Raw genomic sequence first — 18359 nt, forward strand, 5'->3', positions numbered from 1 at the left:
TTAAATCGGGGCAAGCGTGTATCGGTGTTTCATGAAGGAATTACGGTTCATCGGATATGCCTTGGGCAGCTTTCCTTTCACAGTTGTTGTTTTTTGGTCAATATTCCCAGGATGTGTCATGAATGGTTGTCCCACGATAGAAGCAATTATTTGACCATTAGTGCAAAATATTTACACTCGAGACCGTTTCCCAATCCACGTTGTCAGCGGTCTGAGTAAATTGTTGCCATTTTGCCAGCTCTTTGCACACAAGAGTGTCATTAATTCGAGTTAATACTCTTTCGTATTAGAATTTGTTTGCTGTCTATTATTTCATATTTATAGATAGCTATTTTTAGCTATAGATAACGATGATTTGTGGAACATGGCATTGTTGTTGTTGCTTTTCTTCATCGAATATGCTGGTGTTGTTTTTTAACAGTAGGGTATATTTCAAGTGTTGTTATTTGTGGGCTTGAGGTATTGCATTTTATCAGTGTATCAGTCTTTGGGTACTCCTGGGTACTGCTAGTTTACCAAAGCGATAGAAGACGAGAGGTTAAGACGATTACTCGTCGTGATTAAGACGTCAAATGGGCGGTGGGGTAGCCTAGTGGTTAAAGTGTTCGCTCGTCGCGCTGAAGACCCAAGTAAGATTCCCCACATGAGTACAATGTGTGAAGCCCATTTTTCGGTGTCCCCCGCCGTGATATAGGTGGAATATTGCTAAAACCCAACTCACTCACTCACTCACTCACTAACTAAGACGTCAAGGTAGGTCCAATGTGAGAATCCAGTTCGGTCATCGCTGTGAGTTATTAGGGACATCGCTAAAATTGAAGCTCATTCACTCACACATTGTTTCAGTTGTGCTTCATTCCTTTCCTTGCTCGTGAGTAAAACTGTTAATTGTATATATGCGACGATTCTACAAGAGCGTATCTACCAAATCTCGAGGTGTGGTATAATTTGTTTTGAGCATTACCGTAGGCATAATTAGTCTATCGTCTAATGCGACGCGGGTCGCTTATGCCAGCCTGAGACTTACGATGGTGGGTTCGAATCCCGGTCCGCCGTGACCAAGGTTTGTCAGTACCACACTCTAGCTCCTCTTACTGACATAAAAGAATATATTTAACAGAGCAATCATCCATTTCCTGGAGGATTCTCTTTTTTAATTATTTTTATCAAGTCAAAACATTGATTACACAACATTCTCGTTTCCTGGTGACTGGGTTCCGTCCTATTGCGCGACTTAGTCCAATAACCAGTCCAGAATATTGAGACCAAATCATTCAACTGGATCTATATATATTATTCAGTATTATTTGATACATCTAAGCACATTTATATTGCAACGCTAGTCTCCTTCTAATCCTTGCAAACACGTCGTGCAGCGTGCTCTGACAAACGGAAATCTGGAAATAGTGGAAATCTCAAAACGAGGCTCGGCCGCTAGAAGAATTTGGCGGTTTGGTACGGACTTGATATGATATCAATCACATTGTACGCTACACAAATACATTTGATAAGCGCAAAGAACACATAACAGGTGTAACCAGTAAGCCAGATGAATTGTGAATCATTGTACGACAAACAGGGCCAGTCTGTGATGTCTTAGTTAACGCCAATGTCATGCTGCCTAAACCTCGACATAAAATTTCAAAAGTTCAAAAATTAAAATAATTTGTAAATATAATTTTCTTGTGAAACAAGGAAGTGGAATCCAGTGTAACCATAGTTGTTTGTAGTGTCTCTTTTCACGTTCACACGAGAAAATTCGGATCGGCTGAAAAGTAGGTCATTGTCTGAATTGGTTAATGAGACTCATGTTTCGGTTTGTTACCTCAAAGTTTATTTTAATGACTATATGTCTAGACCATCTCTTTGCTTGTGGGTTTCATCAAGGCGCTGAATGTCTACGACCTCCATCACTTCAGTTGTTCCCATTGTTTCTTGTGTGTAAAATGTTCTTCTGGTGTCTCGACGTCGTCATATGGCTTGAATATTACTAAACGCGGCATAAGACCATACTCACTCACTCCTTGCATGGCTACTGATATAACTGAAACACTTGCCAAAGCGGCTTTTCGCTCATTACTCAACTTGTTTTATGTCGAACTCGTGACATTTTTTATATAGCAACATTTATTACATTTTCTTCAGACTAACAGAGTGATTGTAAATTGTATTGCAGATAGCGGGTCGATTGAATTCGAAGAGTTTGCAGAAATGATGGCGATGAAGTACAAAGAAAATAAAGCATGGGAGTGTGAGATCAGAGAGACCTTCAAAGTAAGTAGACAGTTCCCAGCATGTGAGCATTACTGCGCACGGATAACGTCGTCAAAGAGCCATTTTAAGTTAGTTTAGTTACGTGTCTATGAGACCTGGTTTTAATGTAGCCTTTCAAAACATGCAGGGTCGATATGAGAGTCGATGTGATCAATTCTGGTTTTGATTTACGTTCTCGTAAATTACCAAATTAAAACTTATTTAGAACGCTGGGAGTTAAAGCCATTGCAAACGGCGTCACGACGGTTGGACAGATCTATTCACAGATACAAAGATATATGGGGACTTGGTGTGTCACAGCCACGACATTAGGCGACTGACGCATAGGAAACATGCTTACTGCCAGACTCTCCCCAGGGAGTTGAAAGTACATTCGAATGCGCAGTCGCATAATTTATGTGATTGATTACACTCACAAAGCAGGAGTAGCTATCATTTGTTGCCACAACCTGTTCCAGCTCCGATAGAGCAGGGTATTTTATTAGCACATTAACACATGCGTCAGATAAACATTCTGTGTAAGATGAAAATAAGATGAGGAAACGAGGTTATAGTGACGCAGGTAGTCTTCTAATTTTTGAGTGTGTGTGTGTGTGTGTGTGTGTGTGTGTGAGTGTTCCAGTGTGTGAGAGAGAGTGGAGGAGAGAGAGACACCGTGTATTAGAAATTTTAAATGCGTCAAATAAACATGCATTCTGTTGGCCGACCTGCAACCTGCACAAAACGTACGTGTGTGAGAGAGAGAGAGAGAGAGAGAGAGAGTGTTAGAGAGAGAGAGAGAGAGAGTGAGTGAGAGAGAGAGTGAGAGAGAGAGAGGAGTACAACGGTTTAGTACATACCTTTGGTACCTGGGGCAAACTTTGGTCAATATACCCTCAGTACTTATCATCGTTTCCATCATCCCGTGCTCTGTATTTTATTGTCATATTAAACGATTCAGACCTGGAATAATAATCAGGTTTAGTGTGTAGTTCTGACGTCTAAATGCAGGAAACAGCTTTATCGATAACGCATAGAGAATGATAGCTGATTGTGTTAACGATCGCCATGACAATATTCGCGTTCGACTTCCAAAGCTGGACGACTTTGGTGAATCCCCGGTCACCAAGGTATGACCACAGTTAACCCTGTGTTACAACATATTAACTTATTTAAGTCATACTTAGGTTGACCAAAGTTTCAAAGTTTCCTCATTCCGCTGAACCCCAGCGGTGCGTTACTCTGGTTAATAGGCTATTGGCGACATCGTTAAACCAGTTCGCTTTAAACATGAATAAATGCATTTTATGATAATGAATATAATAAACTATAGGCAAATATATACTTTTGATTGTTGATGTAAATACTCCAGAATAAGTAAGGCAATTATGGTAGCTTTATCAAACAATGAAAGTCTTGGTGAATCCCGCGGTGGCTGAACGGGTTAGGTGGCTGACTTTTGTGCAGGCGATTAGGTGCCTGACTCAGGGTGTGGGTTCGAATCCCGGATGGGACTGAACCCAACAAAAGTACTAGAATCTGTACTTTACTAAGAAAGTGAATACCACATATAACATATGTTAAATGAAAGTCTTGTTTCGCTCTCGTTGTGAGTAACAGCAATGGCTCTTGACTTGGCAGCCACATTCAATCATATCTGTAGTTGCAAGGTCAGTGTTTTATTTCGACATTGGCCCACGTCATATTGTCTAAAACCTAGTAAACTGTATCAAAGTCCATGGTGGTTTCCAGAACTGTGGTAACTTCTGTTGGTTCAGTCCATTTCGCACAAGTATGACCACATACATCCTCGATAATCTCCAGGGTATATGTTACAGACTATAGTGGAGAGTGATCTCTCCACTGGAGATATATAGTGGAGAGTGATCGTAACGTATACCCTGGAGATTATATCCAGGGGTGGAGAGTGATCGTAACGTATACCCTGGAGATTATATCCAGTATAGATCACTCTCCACTATATAGTGGAGATGTAACGTATACCACATAATGGACCACATAAGACATGTATAATAGACTACACTCGCAGGGAAAGAAACGTTTCAAAATTTCCACCTTGACCACAGGACCGGTGAGTAGACAATAATTAGTGGTCATGTCTGTATTTCACTGATCCAAAATAACATTCGTAGATACAAAAATTCACTGGCCACCAGGACCACTGCAAACTTATCATTTATATGAATTTTTTACTAGCCAGGAACCACAGGACCAGCGTAAATTCCGCACACTGCACTCGTCTCATCGACGTCTTGCCAGGGCGACTTCATCTGCGACATGGCCCTCGGGTGCCGTTGAGAAACATTACCATTCTTTGACATTTTCCGGCTTGCTATTTTGACAACGTATCCATGACAACCTACTCATCAGGATTAAACAATACTCGATACACAAACCAGTACATTAAACTACGGTTATCAGGGACCAAAGGGGACGCGTAGTTCAGTTCGTTATAACCGTATTTCGTTTTAAGCATTGTGACTGTAATATAGAACCAGTTGCCGGGCCTAAAACAGTTCGTGTTATCCATCAGTTCGTTATAGCCGTAGTCCGTTATAAGCATTGTGACTGTAATATAGAACCAGTTGCCGAGCCTAAAACAATTCGTGTTATCCGTCAGTTCGTTATAACCGCATTCGTTATAAGCATTGTGACGGTAATATAGAACCAGTTGCCGGGCCTAACACAGTTCGTGTTATCCGTCAGTTCGTTACGAGTGTGTTCGTTATAAACAATAGTCTACTGTGTTGCCATGAAGCATGCGCACTGCATTTTCAGTTTTATGAAAAGTAAGATCTTTAGCGAAAGTCAGGGGCGTAGCTTCCATTACGGAAAAACAACCTGGGCTTACATATATTATTGCTAAAAAAGGTTGGGCAAGCTCTCAATACTATCTAAATGTACAGTTGTGCAACCTATCGGGCTTACACGAAAAATTGGCTTGCTACGCGCCTGACAGTAAACTTGACTCTTTCCACAATATTCGGGCTATATGAATGTGACATGCAATATATTAGTCTGGACCAGACAAACCTGTGTGTGTGTGTGTGTGTGAGAGAGAGAGAGAGAGAGAGGGGAGGGAGTGGAGGGAGAGAGACACCGTGTATTAGAAATTTTAAATATTGCATTCTGTTGGCCGACCTGCACAAAACGTACGTGTGTGAGAGAGAGAGAGAGAGAGAGAGAGAGAGAGAGAGAGTTAGAGAGAGAGAGTGAGTGAGAGTGAGAGAGAGTGAGTGAGAGTGAGAGAGGAGTACAACGGTTTAGTACATACCTTTGGTACCTGGGGCAAACTTTGGTCAATATACCCTCAGTACTTATCATCGTTTCCATCATCCCGTGCTCTGTATTTTATTGTCATATTAAACGATTCAGACCTGGAATAATAATCAGGTTTAGTGTGTAGTTCTGACGTCTAAATGCAGGAAACAGCTTTATCGATAACGCATAGAGAATGATAGCTGATTGTGTTAACGATCGCCATGACAACATTCGCGTTCGACTTCCAAAGCTGGACGACTTTGGTGAATCCCCGGTCACCAAGGTATGACCACAGTTAACCCTGTGTTACAACATATTAACTTATTTAAGTCATACTTAGGTTGACCAAAGTTTCAAAGTTTCCTCATTCCGCTGAACCCCAGCGGTGCGTTACTCTGGTTAATAGGCTATTGGCGACATCGTTAAACCAGTTCGCTTTAAACATGAATAAATGCATTTTATGATAATGAATATAATAAACTATAGGCAAATATATACTTTTGATTGTTGATGTAAATACTCCAGAATAAGTAAGGCAATTATGGTAGCTTTATCAAACAATGAAAGTCTTGGTGAATCCCCGCGGTGGCTGAACGGGTTAGGTGGCTGACTTTTTGTGCAGGCGATTAGGTGCCTGACTCTGAGGGTGTGGGTTCGAATCCCGGATGGGACTGAACCCAACAAAAGTACTAGAATCTGTACTTTACTAAGAAAGTGTAATACCACATATAACATATGTTAAATGAAAGTCTTGTTTCGCTCTCACAGTTGTGAGTAACAGCAATGGCTCTTGACTTGGCAGCCACATTCAATCATATCTGTAGTTGCAAGGTCAGTGTTTTATTTCGGACATTGGCCCACGTCATATTGTCTAAAACCTAGTAAACTGTATCAAAGTCCATGGTGGTTTCCAGAACTGTGGTAACTTCTGTTGGTTCAGTTCATTTCGCACAAGTATGACCACATACATCCTCGATAATCTCCAGGGTATACGTTACGATCACTCTCCACTATATAGTGGAGAGTGATCGTAACTCATACCTTGGAGATTATATAGTGGAGAGTGATCGTAACGTATACCCTGGAGATTATATCTAGGGGTGGAGAGTGATCGTAACGTATACCCTGGAGATTATATAGTGGAGAGTGATCGTAACGTATACCCTGGAGATTATCGAGGATGGACCACATAAGGATGACATGTATAATAGACTACACTCGCAGGGAAAGAAACGTTTCAAAATTTCCACCTTGACCACAGGACCGGTGAGTAGACAATAATTAGTGGTCATGTCTGTATTTCACTGATCCAAAATAACATTCGTAGATACAAAATTCACTGGCCACCAGGACCACTGCAAACTTATCATTTATATGAATTTTTACTAGCCAGGAACCACAGGACCAGCGTAAATTCCGCACACTGCACTCGTCTCATCGACGTCTTGCCAGGGCGACTTCATCTGCGACATGGCCCTCGGGTGCCGTTGAGAAACATTACCATTCTTTGACATTTTCCGGCTTGCTATTTTGACAACGTATCCATGACAACCTACTCATCAGGATTAAACAATACTCGATACACAAACCAGTACATTAAACTACGGTTATCAGGGACCAAAGGGGACGCGTAGTTCAGTTCGTTATAACCGTATTTCGTTTTAAGCATTGTGACTGTAATATAGAACCAGTTGCCGGGCCTAAAACAGTTCGTGTTATCCATCAGTTCGTTATAGCCGTAGTCCGTTATAAGCATTGTGACTGTAATATAGAACCAGTTGCCGAGCCTAAAACAATTCGTGTTATCCGTCAGTTCGTTATAACCGTAGTTCGTTATAAGCATTGTGACTGTAATATAGAACCAGTTTCCGGGCCTAACACAGTTCGTGTTATCCGTCAGTTCGTTACGAGTGTGTTCGTTATAAACAATAGTCTACTGTGTTGCCATATGAAGCATGCGCACTGCATTTTCAGTTTTATGAAAAGTAAGATCTTTAAGCGAAAGTCAGGGGCGTAGCTTCCATTACGGAAAAAAACAACCTGGGCTTACATATGATTATTGCTAAAAAAGGTTGGGCAAGCTCTCAATACTATCTAAATGTACAGTTGTGCAACCTATCGGGCTTACACGAAAAAATTGGCTTGCTACGCGCCTGACAGTAAACTTGACTCTTTCCACAATATTCGGGCTATATGAATGTGACATGCAATATATTAGTCTGGACCAGACAAACCGGTGACTGATATCATGAGCAACGCCCGAAGAGGCACAATAACGATACCTGCAAACCTGACCCTGGATGCATGGAGTCTCCGATTACGACCTACATCCGTTTCTTTAGACCTGCTACAAAATGCCAAATCCCCACGAGGTTTTCAAGAACACTGACGATGTACTATGACCAACGAACATCTCTCAATGCGAGAACGTTGGAACCCGTGAAGATCTGGGTTAGAATTGATCTTCAGTAGCACATGCTTGTCGTAAGAGGCGACTAATATGGGATCGGGTGGTCAGGCTTCCTGACTTGGTTGACACATGTCATCGTATCCCAATTGCGTAGATCGATGCTCATGCTGTTGATCACTGGATTGTCTGGTCCAGACAGGGTTATTTACAGACCGCAGCCATATAGCTGGAATATTGCTGAGTGCGGCGTAAAATTAAACTCACTCACTCACTCACTAGAACGTTGGAAGAATGCAAACAAAAGTATCAATAAGTTTATTTGATGTCTCGAACACCGGATTATGAAGATGTATTCTTCGCGAAAATATTACTGTAACAATCTACCACACTTTAATGACAGGCTAGTAATAGGGACATTGTTGAATTGTTAGTCGGTGTTTCGAGACGACCTGAATGTTCGATACAACCGGGGATGGCTGACTGTTTTGTTTCGGTGTTTCGAGACGACGCTGAATGTAAAGGCTATTATATAATTAGTTTTCGATACATCCGGAGCTGGTTGAATGTTTTGTCTGTCTGTGTAACTGCTCGACGCTGAATGTAAGACCCGTGATTCGTCATACCTGGCTGACACTTTTTATCTGTGTGTGGTGCAGTGTTTCGACACAAACAAGGACGGCTTCATCTGTCGACGGGAGCTGCGAGAGGGAATGAAGAGCATTTCTGAGAGGCCGCTCACGGATGCCGAATTAGACGACATCATCAGAACCGCAGACAAAGATGGTGACGGCTTCCTCTCCCTGAAAGGTACGTACCCTAGACAGTACTCAATGTCCTCACCCCTACCGACCCGTGAAGGTCCGTTTAGAATTGTTTTTCAGTAACCCATGCTTGTCGTAAGAGGCGACTAACGGGATCGGGTGGTCAGGCTCGCTGGCTTGGTTGATACACGTCATCGTATCCCAGTTGCGTAGATTGATGCTCATGATGTAGATCACTGGATTGTATGGTCCAGACTCGATAATTTACAGACCGCCGCCATATAGTTGGAATATTGCTGAGTGCGGCGTAAAATAACAAACCAAGTCAAACTGTGGTGACCAGGTAAAATAAGAGTTTAACTGCATCAGTAGGGATAACAAATCAAGATAACAACTATTACCACCTCATCCTGTCATAAGTCGGAGACAAGTAGTTAGAAATTGGAACGTTTCTAGGCCCCGGAATCATTGAATAGTGATTTATTTTTGTTTCGCAGTGTTCAAACCATTGCAAGTCCCACTTATTAGTGACTAATTACAATTCATGGTCCCGATCAACAAAACGCTCGTAACGTTACGACCTGTCGTAACTCTATAGCTTATCATAGGCTTGCGAATGTCGTAACGCTTCGAACGTTTTATGGATCGCGGCCCAGTCACTGTATACTTATGCTCAGTAGTATTCGTTACAGTAGTGTAACGATTAATACTGAGACTAAGTTTACTTAGACCGGATCGGGGCCCTGATTCGAAACCTTTATTGTTTTATAAAATCACGCTTATATTCCACATCACCAATATATGTTCAGAACCTCTAAATGGTAACATAGAAGATACTGATAAAGCTATTATATCCAACCAATCACATACCAGATATGACGTCACAGAAGATATGGGTTTTCCTGTGGTGTAAACCGCGGCCCGTGTATAGGAGCCAGTTTTCCAAAATTGATTAGTTATAAATATTCAATATCCATGCTGATGTAGGGTACAACCGTGAAAGAGAATTTATTCACAATTAAACGATTTCCTAATGTGGGGCAACGAAATAATACTCGCCGTTTTGTTTATGCATACAAACGGAAATGCCGATCTTGCCAGGGTATTTCAACCAATTTATGAGGCCCATATTTCAACTTCACAGCTATTATTAAACTGTTTGTCACCTAATTCCTCCCAGTGTATAATTCGAGCCTCTGTATTACTGCGCAGTAATGCTCTAAGCTCTTAATATTGTATTCATTCACATGTACGCCCCACTGCACTCGTTAACAAGATCAATGCGTATCAATATTGGCAAATATTGGTTTGGTCTCGCAACGTTAGGACTGGCAGCATTCAGCGTCGCCATGAAATCGGACAAGCATAAATGATGACCTCGATGTGGGAGATCATAATATTATGGAAAGTTGTTTATAGAACCGATGAAAACATTTCTGAATTCCCATGAATCATAAGAGTATGTGCGCAACGTGTACTTAGGGTTGATCGTGAGCTGGTCGGTCCTTTCGTAAGTTGCGAATCTCGCACTCAGCAACATTCAGCAACATTCCAGTTATACCACTGCCTCCTCGAAATGTGACAGACTGAACATACCTACCGGTGACTGGTGTTCTTTCATATCATGAGAAACACAAGCCAAATATGTTCTGTATGTTCATACCACCATGTATATTCAATATGTTCATTTATATTTTTCAGAGTTCTCCGAGTACATCATCGAGAACCAATAACCTCGCCCTCCATGTGTCACGTGCCTTTAATATATACATATATATGTGCTGTCATGCGCAGTCACCGCTATCACCGACTTCCTGTCCGGTCCTTACTAATCGGACTTCACAGATTATCCTGATCCTATATCCCATACTGTCAACACGCCCAGTATATAGCTGACTTTGTATGTATATTTATGACGCACACAACGTGAAACCAAGCAGAGAAGTGATATTCTGCCATTGCCGGTGACGACGTTGTGAACGAACCAAGACCGCAGGGCATGTTTCGTGATGACAGTTTACCTAAAACAAAGTCAGATAAATGAAAGATTGAGATTGGCCTAGTGCATTCACAACGAAAGTCTCCAATGGTGTGAACGGTAGCCCTCCAATAGCTTTCAACTGACGTTCGCCCTCCAATAGTTTTCAACTGACGTTGGCCCTCCAATAGTTTTCAACTGACGTTCAACCCCCAATAGTTTTCAACTGACGTTCGCTCTCCAATAGTTTTCAACTAAAGTTCACCCTACAATTGTTTTCAACTGATGTTCACCCTACAATAGTTTTAAACTGACGTTCAACCTCCAATAGTTTTCAACTGATGTTCACCCTCCAATAGTTTTCAACTGACGTTCACCCTCCAATAATTTTCAACTGACGTTCGCCCTCCAAGAGTTTTCAACTAAAGTTCACCCTACAATAGTTTTTAACTGACGTTCGCCCTACAATAGTTTTCAACTAAAGTTCACCCTACAATAGTTTTCAACTGATGTTCACCCTACAATAATTTTCAACTAAAGTTCACCCTACAATAGTTTTCAACTGATGTTCACCCTACAATAGTTTTAAACTGACGTTCACCCTCCAATAGTTTTAAACTGACGTTCACCCTCCAATAGTTCTCAACTAAAGTTCACCCTCCAATAGTTTTCAACTAAAGTTCACCCTCCAACAGTTTTCAACTGAAGTTCACCCTCCAATAGTTTTCAACTGTCGTTCAACCTCCAATAGTTTTCAACTGACGTTCACCCTCCAATAGTTTTCAACTGACGTTCGCCCTCCAACAGTTTTCAACTGACGTTCAACCCCAATAGTTTTCAACTGATGTTCACCCTACAATAATTTTCAACTAACGTTCGCCCTCCAATAGTTTTCAACTAAAGTTCACTCTACAATAGTTTTCAACTGACGTTCGCCCTACAATAGTTTTCAACTAAAGTTCACCCTACAATAGTTTTCAACTGATGTTCACCCTACAATAGTTTTAAACTAACGTTCACCCTCCAATAGTTTTCAACTGATGTTCATCCTGCAATAGTTTTCAACTAAAGTTCACCCTCCAATAGTTTTCAACTGACGTTCGCCCTCCAATAGTTTTCAACTAAAGTTCACCCTCCAATAGTTTTCAACTGAAGTTCACCCTACAATACGTTTCAATATATGCAGAAAAGCGTGACTACGATGTACACATTATGTTTAAGGGTGCAATTCTGAATGCACATGATCACATAGAACCAAGCTCGCAGTACTACGTTTGACTCCAGTGAGGCCTAACAGCAACACATGCAAAACTAATCGGTCTGTTCGGACTGTATCCTTCTTAACGGAATTCGTTACAAGACACGTGAATCTTTGGCCGTATAAACAACAGTTTTGGTTGACTGCTGATTATTTAGATTCTTGAATCTTGTGTATTAATCTAGTAAATTAGTACCAAATTGAAAATGTAGTTTACCGAAATGCACACCTAAATTATTTTAGAACAGAGGGTTGGAGTCACACCCACCAAGCTTACCAGCCTCGGTGAGTGCTATCAAAGTCTGGAAATAGTTGGGTGAAACACAACTCGCACTGTCCCTGAACCAAATGATGTTCCCTTCCGCCCATCCCTTTCCTCAATGCTAAAGCCCTTTATGAAGCAAGTCTAGATGTTCCTCCTTTGCAGTGGGGCTCATTTTCAGTTTAAACTGAGTTAGCTAGTTCTATCAAAAATGCATATATTCAGAGACTAAGCGTTAGTCAAGGTGGGACACACGCAGGGCCCTCTTCCAAGAACCGACCTTTACACAGAGACTGCAAGAAGTCCATGTAAACGTTGCGATCGTGTTTTTGCAAAGATCTTTCTGTGTACTGGTCCATCTTGGTGACACCTGTACCTACAACTTCGGAAGTGTTTGGTGTCCTAGCAACAGCCATGAAGCTGTACCACGAGTTATCCCTGCATGTGTTATCTCTGCAGCTAATGGGGCACTGATATTCTCTTCAGCCACTTGACAATACCATCATTGTGTCTTGTATGTGCGTATAGGCGTTGTGTATCACAAAGCTTGGCCTTAGTTACGTTAATAACCAACCTAATCTGACAAACAGGGTCAAATACCAAAGAACAAATCTTTGAACATAGCAATGAAAAGACAAATTAAAATCAACACTACCGATTTCGTTCCGATACTAGTCAAACCCCGTTGTGTCGAAGTTGAAGAACCTACGTAAATACTTCGAATTATCCGAGTTTCGACACAACTGCAAAATGATAACTAAAGTAGGAATGCGAAGGGGCAAAATTTTAATTTGAGACACATCAGCCTTCGAGACAACAGTGTTTAACTGTATTTACAAATACACGGCATCGTGCCAATATTGTCAATCTCAGCGGAACAATTTCCTCATTCTTGGACATTCAGAAACATTTTACTGTATTTTACTATTTGCTCCTATAGCTTGAGACAAAAAATGTCAGTTACGTTAATGGTAGATATAGCTTTAAGCTGGTATTCTTTGGATAATGGATTACATTCAACCCGTTTCCTATCCGAGTTTAGCTTAGTGTTACTATGTTTTGCAAGTCTGAAGGGTTGTCTGTTATATGAAAAGGCTTTAGTAACGATATATTCTTAAATCTCTTTGAAATTACTTGTCTTTGTATAAATGCTCTGATATTAAATATGCAGTTACATGCACATTATATATATCTGTGTGTCTGTGTTTATATAACGTTATATCAACATATATTAATCTGCATAAAGTTGGACGATTTCGTTGAATCAAACCAGTGCTGTTGGTTTTTGTTTTATACGGTAGTGAATCAGATACCGGATTAAAACCAAATCTCGTCGAGCGATATGTAACACGAACACCTGTCGACTAGAAAAATACTGTGAAATGAATCCATCGCAAGTTTACAATGTTTCGGCAAGTCTTAAACTTAAACTTACATATATATTATTTCTGAAATGAACATATTTTACAAAAACGTCCATAGATTCCACAAGGTGTTTTCGTTTTCATAAACTATGGCAATCCAGACAGGCCACATATTCTAGACTTGCATAGGCAGTGATGGCCGCCGTAACGCCTATACTTTTACCAAGACGTACGTCAATGTTTGTTGTGTAATGCCGCACTCAGCAATATTCCAGCTATATGGCGGCGGTCTGTAAATAATCGAGTCTGGACCAGACAATTAACAGTATGAGCATCGATCTACGCACATGGGATACGATGACACGTGTCGACCAGGTCAGCTAGCCTGACCACCCGATCCCGTTAGTCACCTCTTAAGACCAATACTAACCTGGGTACGTGACCGCCTCCGTGGTGTAGTGGTTAGAGCGTCCGCCCGTAGAGTGGAAGGTCGCGGGTTCGATCCCTGTTAAAATATGGTACTTGTACCTGCCTGGCGCTCGGTATTAATGGGTACAACAAGGACTGGTCGGCTCGGAGTCAGTATACTGTGTCTGAGTGGGGTATTCATGCTTCACTGCGGCATGGTATCTCAGTGGGCTAGCACTATAAAACCAGCTTAAGTCTGGGCTAGTACACGCAGACGCACATACACATACACACGCATGCCCGTCGTCATATGAGCGAAATATTCTCAAGCACGACGTTAATTTCACCTCACCTCACCTCACCTCACCTTCATGGGTACGTATGTCAGTGGAAGAGCTAAGATCAGTTTGTAAGGATACTGTTTACAAAGAGAAATATGCCTATTATTTGTCGCGCGTTACGTCACATATATTTCACATTCAGCTGCCACACATACTTCCCACAATTGTGGACTCGTCATCAAAAACTCGTCGTCTGGTTTCATACAGGGTAAAATTGACCGCAGCAGATGCGTTACTTAAACGTCTGTACACAGGTGAGGTTACTGGGTGAACGCTGTAATTCGTAATTAACCAGCCGTATCACACGACCCGTTTCGGAGTCTGTTTTTAATGGAGCACATAATAAAGAATTTGACATAAATGAATGTTAATCGTTGAATGCATTTATCCCTTGCATGAAAAGAGTAAGTGAGTGAGTGAGTTTACGCCGCTTTTAGCAACATTCCAGCAATATCACGGCGGGGACACCAGAAATGGGCTTCATATATTGTACCCATGAAGGGAATCGAACCCGATGCTTCGGCGTGACGAGCGAACGCTTTAACCACTAGGCTACCCCACCGCCCCAGCATGAAAAGAATTCAGGAACAATGTATCATGATCGTCATTCATGAACTTGCATTTTACTAAAACATCAGGAACGTTATCAAAACACTGCAAACCAAGGTCTATGATACTAGTGTGATACCCATATTGAAAAGAGTACAAACGAATAACCATATCATGTTTGGTTCATTTATACAAATCATCAAAAAAGGATGTGTAGTTTCTTTTGCCTATCAGTATATACGAATTGCACAGGAACCAGAATGGATTTCAGAGGTGATTTTTATAGACTATTCTTTAAAAAGGTATTGATGTAATACAAAAAAATGACGCAAAATGAAATGTAATAATCTTTTATCGACGTTTTGTGACAACGAACTGCGTGGTTGAAAGAATCAATTAGTTTTTTCCATGTGTTGCTTGTTGTGCGCCGCATGCCTGTCTGCATATCCGCCTTAGATTAGCTAGCGTGACAGCATCCATCAATAGGGACCATCCTATTGAAAGCTCCAATGTCCTGGAACTAACATACTACACGGAAACATGAGCAAGACATCGACTGGATTCTGTTTAAAGTGATCGACGGTCGAATTCCATTCACTTTAAATGGAATCAGCTAGGATTGCCATCTTCCTATTGCCTATTGTGAGTGTAACAAGAGCTGTAACATAAAGATAAGTGTAATCCGTGCTCTAGACAATTTTTAACATATTACCATAAAGCAACCCAAAAACACTAGGCCTACATTGGTGTTGCGATACATATAACGGGTAGCATTCAAGATCATCTTTGTCAAATGCATTAGCGAACAGAGTGGGTGTGTGAGTGATTTGTGTTTTAATAATGTTGTGTTTTGTTGCTGTGAACTGTGTTTTATGTTGTAAACATCTCACCAGTCTCAGCTTAATGTGGGAGACAAGCCTCCTTAATAAAATACATGAGCGGGGCACTGATGGTGACAAGGGGCGGTAGGGTAGCCTAGTGGTTTAAGCGTTCGCTAGTCACGCTGAAGATCCGGGTTCAATTCCCCACATGGGTATAATGTGTGAAGCCCATTTCTGGTGTCCTCTGCCGTGATATTCCTGGAGTATTGCTAAAAGCGGTGTAAAACTTTACTCACTCACTGATGCTGACAAGCATGGAATCATTATCGCGCGACCCGGGATTCCAACCCACTATCATAGGTTTCTGGCAAATTGCGCAGCTTAGACGACTGGATCACCCGTATCGTTGAACGCTCTAATTGGTGCACTAATTTAGGGAATCGGGCAAAATGTACTCTGCAAAAGAAGAAACGTAAAGTGGTTTTCATATGTTACCTAAATGTGTGATATATTTAGTAAACAGTTCATAATAGATTGTCCAAACCTGTCACAAACCATCATAAATTACCAAGGTTCATCATGACACACATAAACAATTGAATGTCAAGGTGAAGGTCATCTGTTTTCAATATCTTGTATAACCCCCATGAGAGTCCAGAACTGCCTGGCCTCGTCGCCACATGCACAGGGGCTTGTAACGCAAAATATAGGAATCAGGGTATACGTTGTCACTGACGGCGGGATCTTAGCACTATATAAAAGGAAAGGGATCTGACGAGGTCAACACACCAAGTTGGTTTCAGGACAATGTATGCTGCCAGGGTGGTTTTTGGCGTTACAAGCACCTGTCGCCGCATGGAACCAATCAGATGACGTATTTTGGCCCTGGGAATCTTCACCCACTCAATGTTGAGGGTTCTTTAGCTCTTGCTGATGTGATCACAGACATTCATAAAGAGAATCCCATAAATGTTCGATGAGGATTGGATCCGGAGACATATGAAGGTCATGGTAGTACTTGGATGTGGTTCCTCAAAAAGTCCGCTGTCAGTCTTGCCGGTTAAGGTGATGCTGAAAAATGAAGTTTGCTTGTTGCGTAATGGGAAGAACGCGTGGCCGAAGAATTTCATCTTTGTAACTTTGTGTTGTTACACTGCCTGGACGTGTACGAAGTCTGCTCTCAGGAATGGGAGATAGCGGCCGCCCCGCACCACGTGGTTGCGTTATTGCATGCAGACGTGAAGTTCATATTTGGTTTTCATTCTGGGTGATATGTCAGCAAACTTCTCTCAGCTATTTCCTACTTTTGCGTATCCTTTTTTCAGAGTATATATTTGAAAACGGACTTTTATAAACAAAACATTGATAATATTTTACGTTCGCCGCTTTTAGCTTTCACAAAACACCAGAAATAACGCAAAATGTGGTTATGAGTATTAAGTGTTGTTGGTCAATAAGATTTCACAGAAGTTGAAACCAATCAATTGGAAAATATTTAACATTGCAAATTTCAGTCAATTATGGAGTTTATAGTTGGTGGAAACCGAATCACGTGACCCCCGCCATGTTTAAAATGCTGCAAGTTCACCTATTTTTAAACACAATATGTCTAAGGTAGCTATCAGAAGTACTATTAGATTTTCTTTAATTTTATAAGTTTTAAAAGAAATGATATTTTGAAAACATAGTCATGAGAAAATATTCTTTAAGCACTGACCACGCCCCTTTACATTTCAGTCCGCCGTCATACAGCTGAACTATTGCGGCGTTAAACACTAAACAAACAACAAGCTTTACATTTCAATATTGGATAAATCACAAACTTAAGATATTTTCAACTGAAAATCAAGTCAGAGGTGTAGGTCTTCAGTTTAACAATGTCTTATGCCATGAAATACATCACTGTGAGGATAATGTGTTTAATCCTATACCAACTAAACCCACAGGTTGTCCTTGAAATAAGTAATGTTGACAATATATTAACTTAATCCTTCAAGGATTAAACTCAAGTTTCTTAATTTTAAGAACTGAGAATTACATTGGGATAAAACAGTTGACGACGATGTGAGAGTGCAATGGTTGCTCTATCAGATAAAAGCTTGGGGTTTTGCAAATGACGGATGGTCATTAAGGGGGCATAACTCTTACAACCCTTGCAATTCATTGCCTTTTCTTCACATAAAAATTTCAAATCCTCTAACATCACACACTATCAACGTATATAAACTGCTCAGTTAAAATATAAACGAAACATGTGTAATTCTGTTAACCCCTCTACGGAAATTATTTACATCAATCACAGCAAGGAGTGTGCAGGTCAGTCGGTGTGCAACGAAACCACAAAGGCGGATGCGGAAAAAGGCATCTGCGCTGCTTCATGACTGTGGATGGGACTGTCACTCTAACCATTTCCTTATTTGACATCACCACGCCTGTCTGACCGCCCTAGGCTATGTGGCAGTGATGTGATAACGTGTCTATACTTTATACGTCAAGCCCCTGCTCAGACTTCCTGGATCAAAAAAGGATTTAAAAAAAATATTTTCTCCCTTATCTCTTGAGTCCAGTCTTTGAAATATATCCTGTCATCCATTGCTATCCAATGACTTGAATTTTAGAGTTAGACTTTTAAATGCATTATACTAATACTATACAATCGAGTTACACGACAG

At 41.0% G+C, this 18359-nt stretch overlaps 1 protein-coding gene and 1 long non-coding RNA gene across 2 annotated transcripts in view; one reads left to right on the forward strand and one right to left on the reverse strand.

Annotated features, from left to right (window-relative positions):
• Window positions 1-10777, forward strand: part of LOC124270001 (calmodulin-1-like) — a 28533-nt gene extending 17756 nt beyond the window's left edge. The window contains exons 3-5 of the mRNA XM_046705026.1: window positions 2177-2274; window positions 8602-8752; window positions 10408-10777. Coding sequence (XP_046560982.1) covers window positions 2177-2274; window positions 8602-8752; window positions 10408-10439 — 281 coding nt within the window. The 3' untranslated portion in view covers window positions 10440-10777. The remainder of the gene's footprint in view (window positions 1-2176; window positions 2275-8601; window positions 8753-10407) is intronic.
• A 50-nt stretch (window positions 10778-10827) lies between these two features.
• LOC124270002 lies at window positions 10828-11397 on the reverse strand. Its single transcript, XR_006896648.1, has 2 exons — window positions 11007-11397; window positions 10828-10950 (listed from the first exon to the last, which is right to left on the reverse strand). It is a non-coding gene; the product is annotated as an uncharacterized LOC124270002 (long non-coding RNA).
• Between the last annotated feature and the right edge of the window lie 6962 nt (window positions 11398-18359).

Source organism: Haliotis rubra, unplaced genomic scaffold, assembly GCF_003918875.1.
Source record: "Haliotis rubra isolate DU_JTF1 unplaced genomic scaffold, ASM391887v1 Scf149, whole genome shotgun sequence".
NCBI classification, from domain to species: domain Eukaryota; kingdom Metazoa; phylum Mollusca; class Gastropoda; order Lepetellida; family Haliotidae; genus Haliotis; species Haliotis rubra.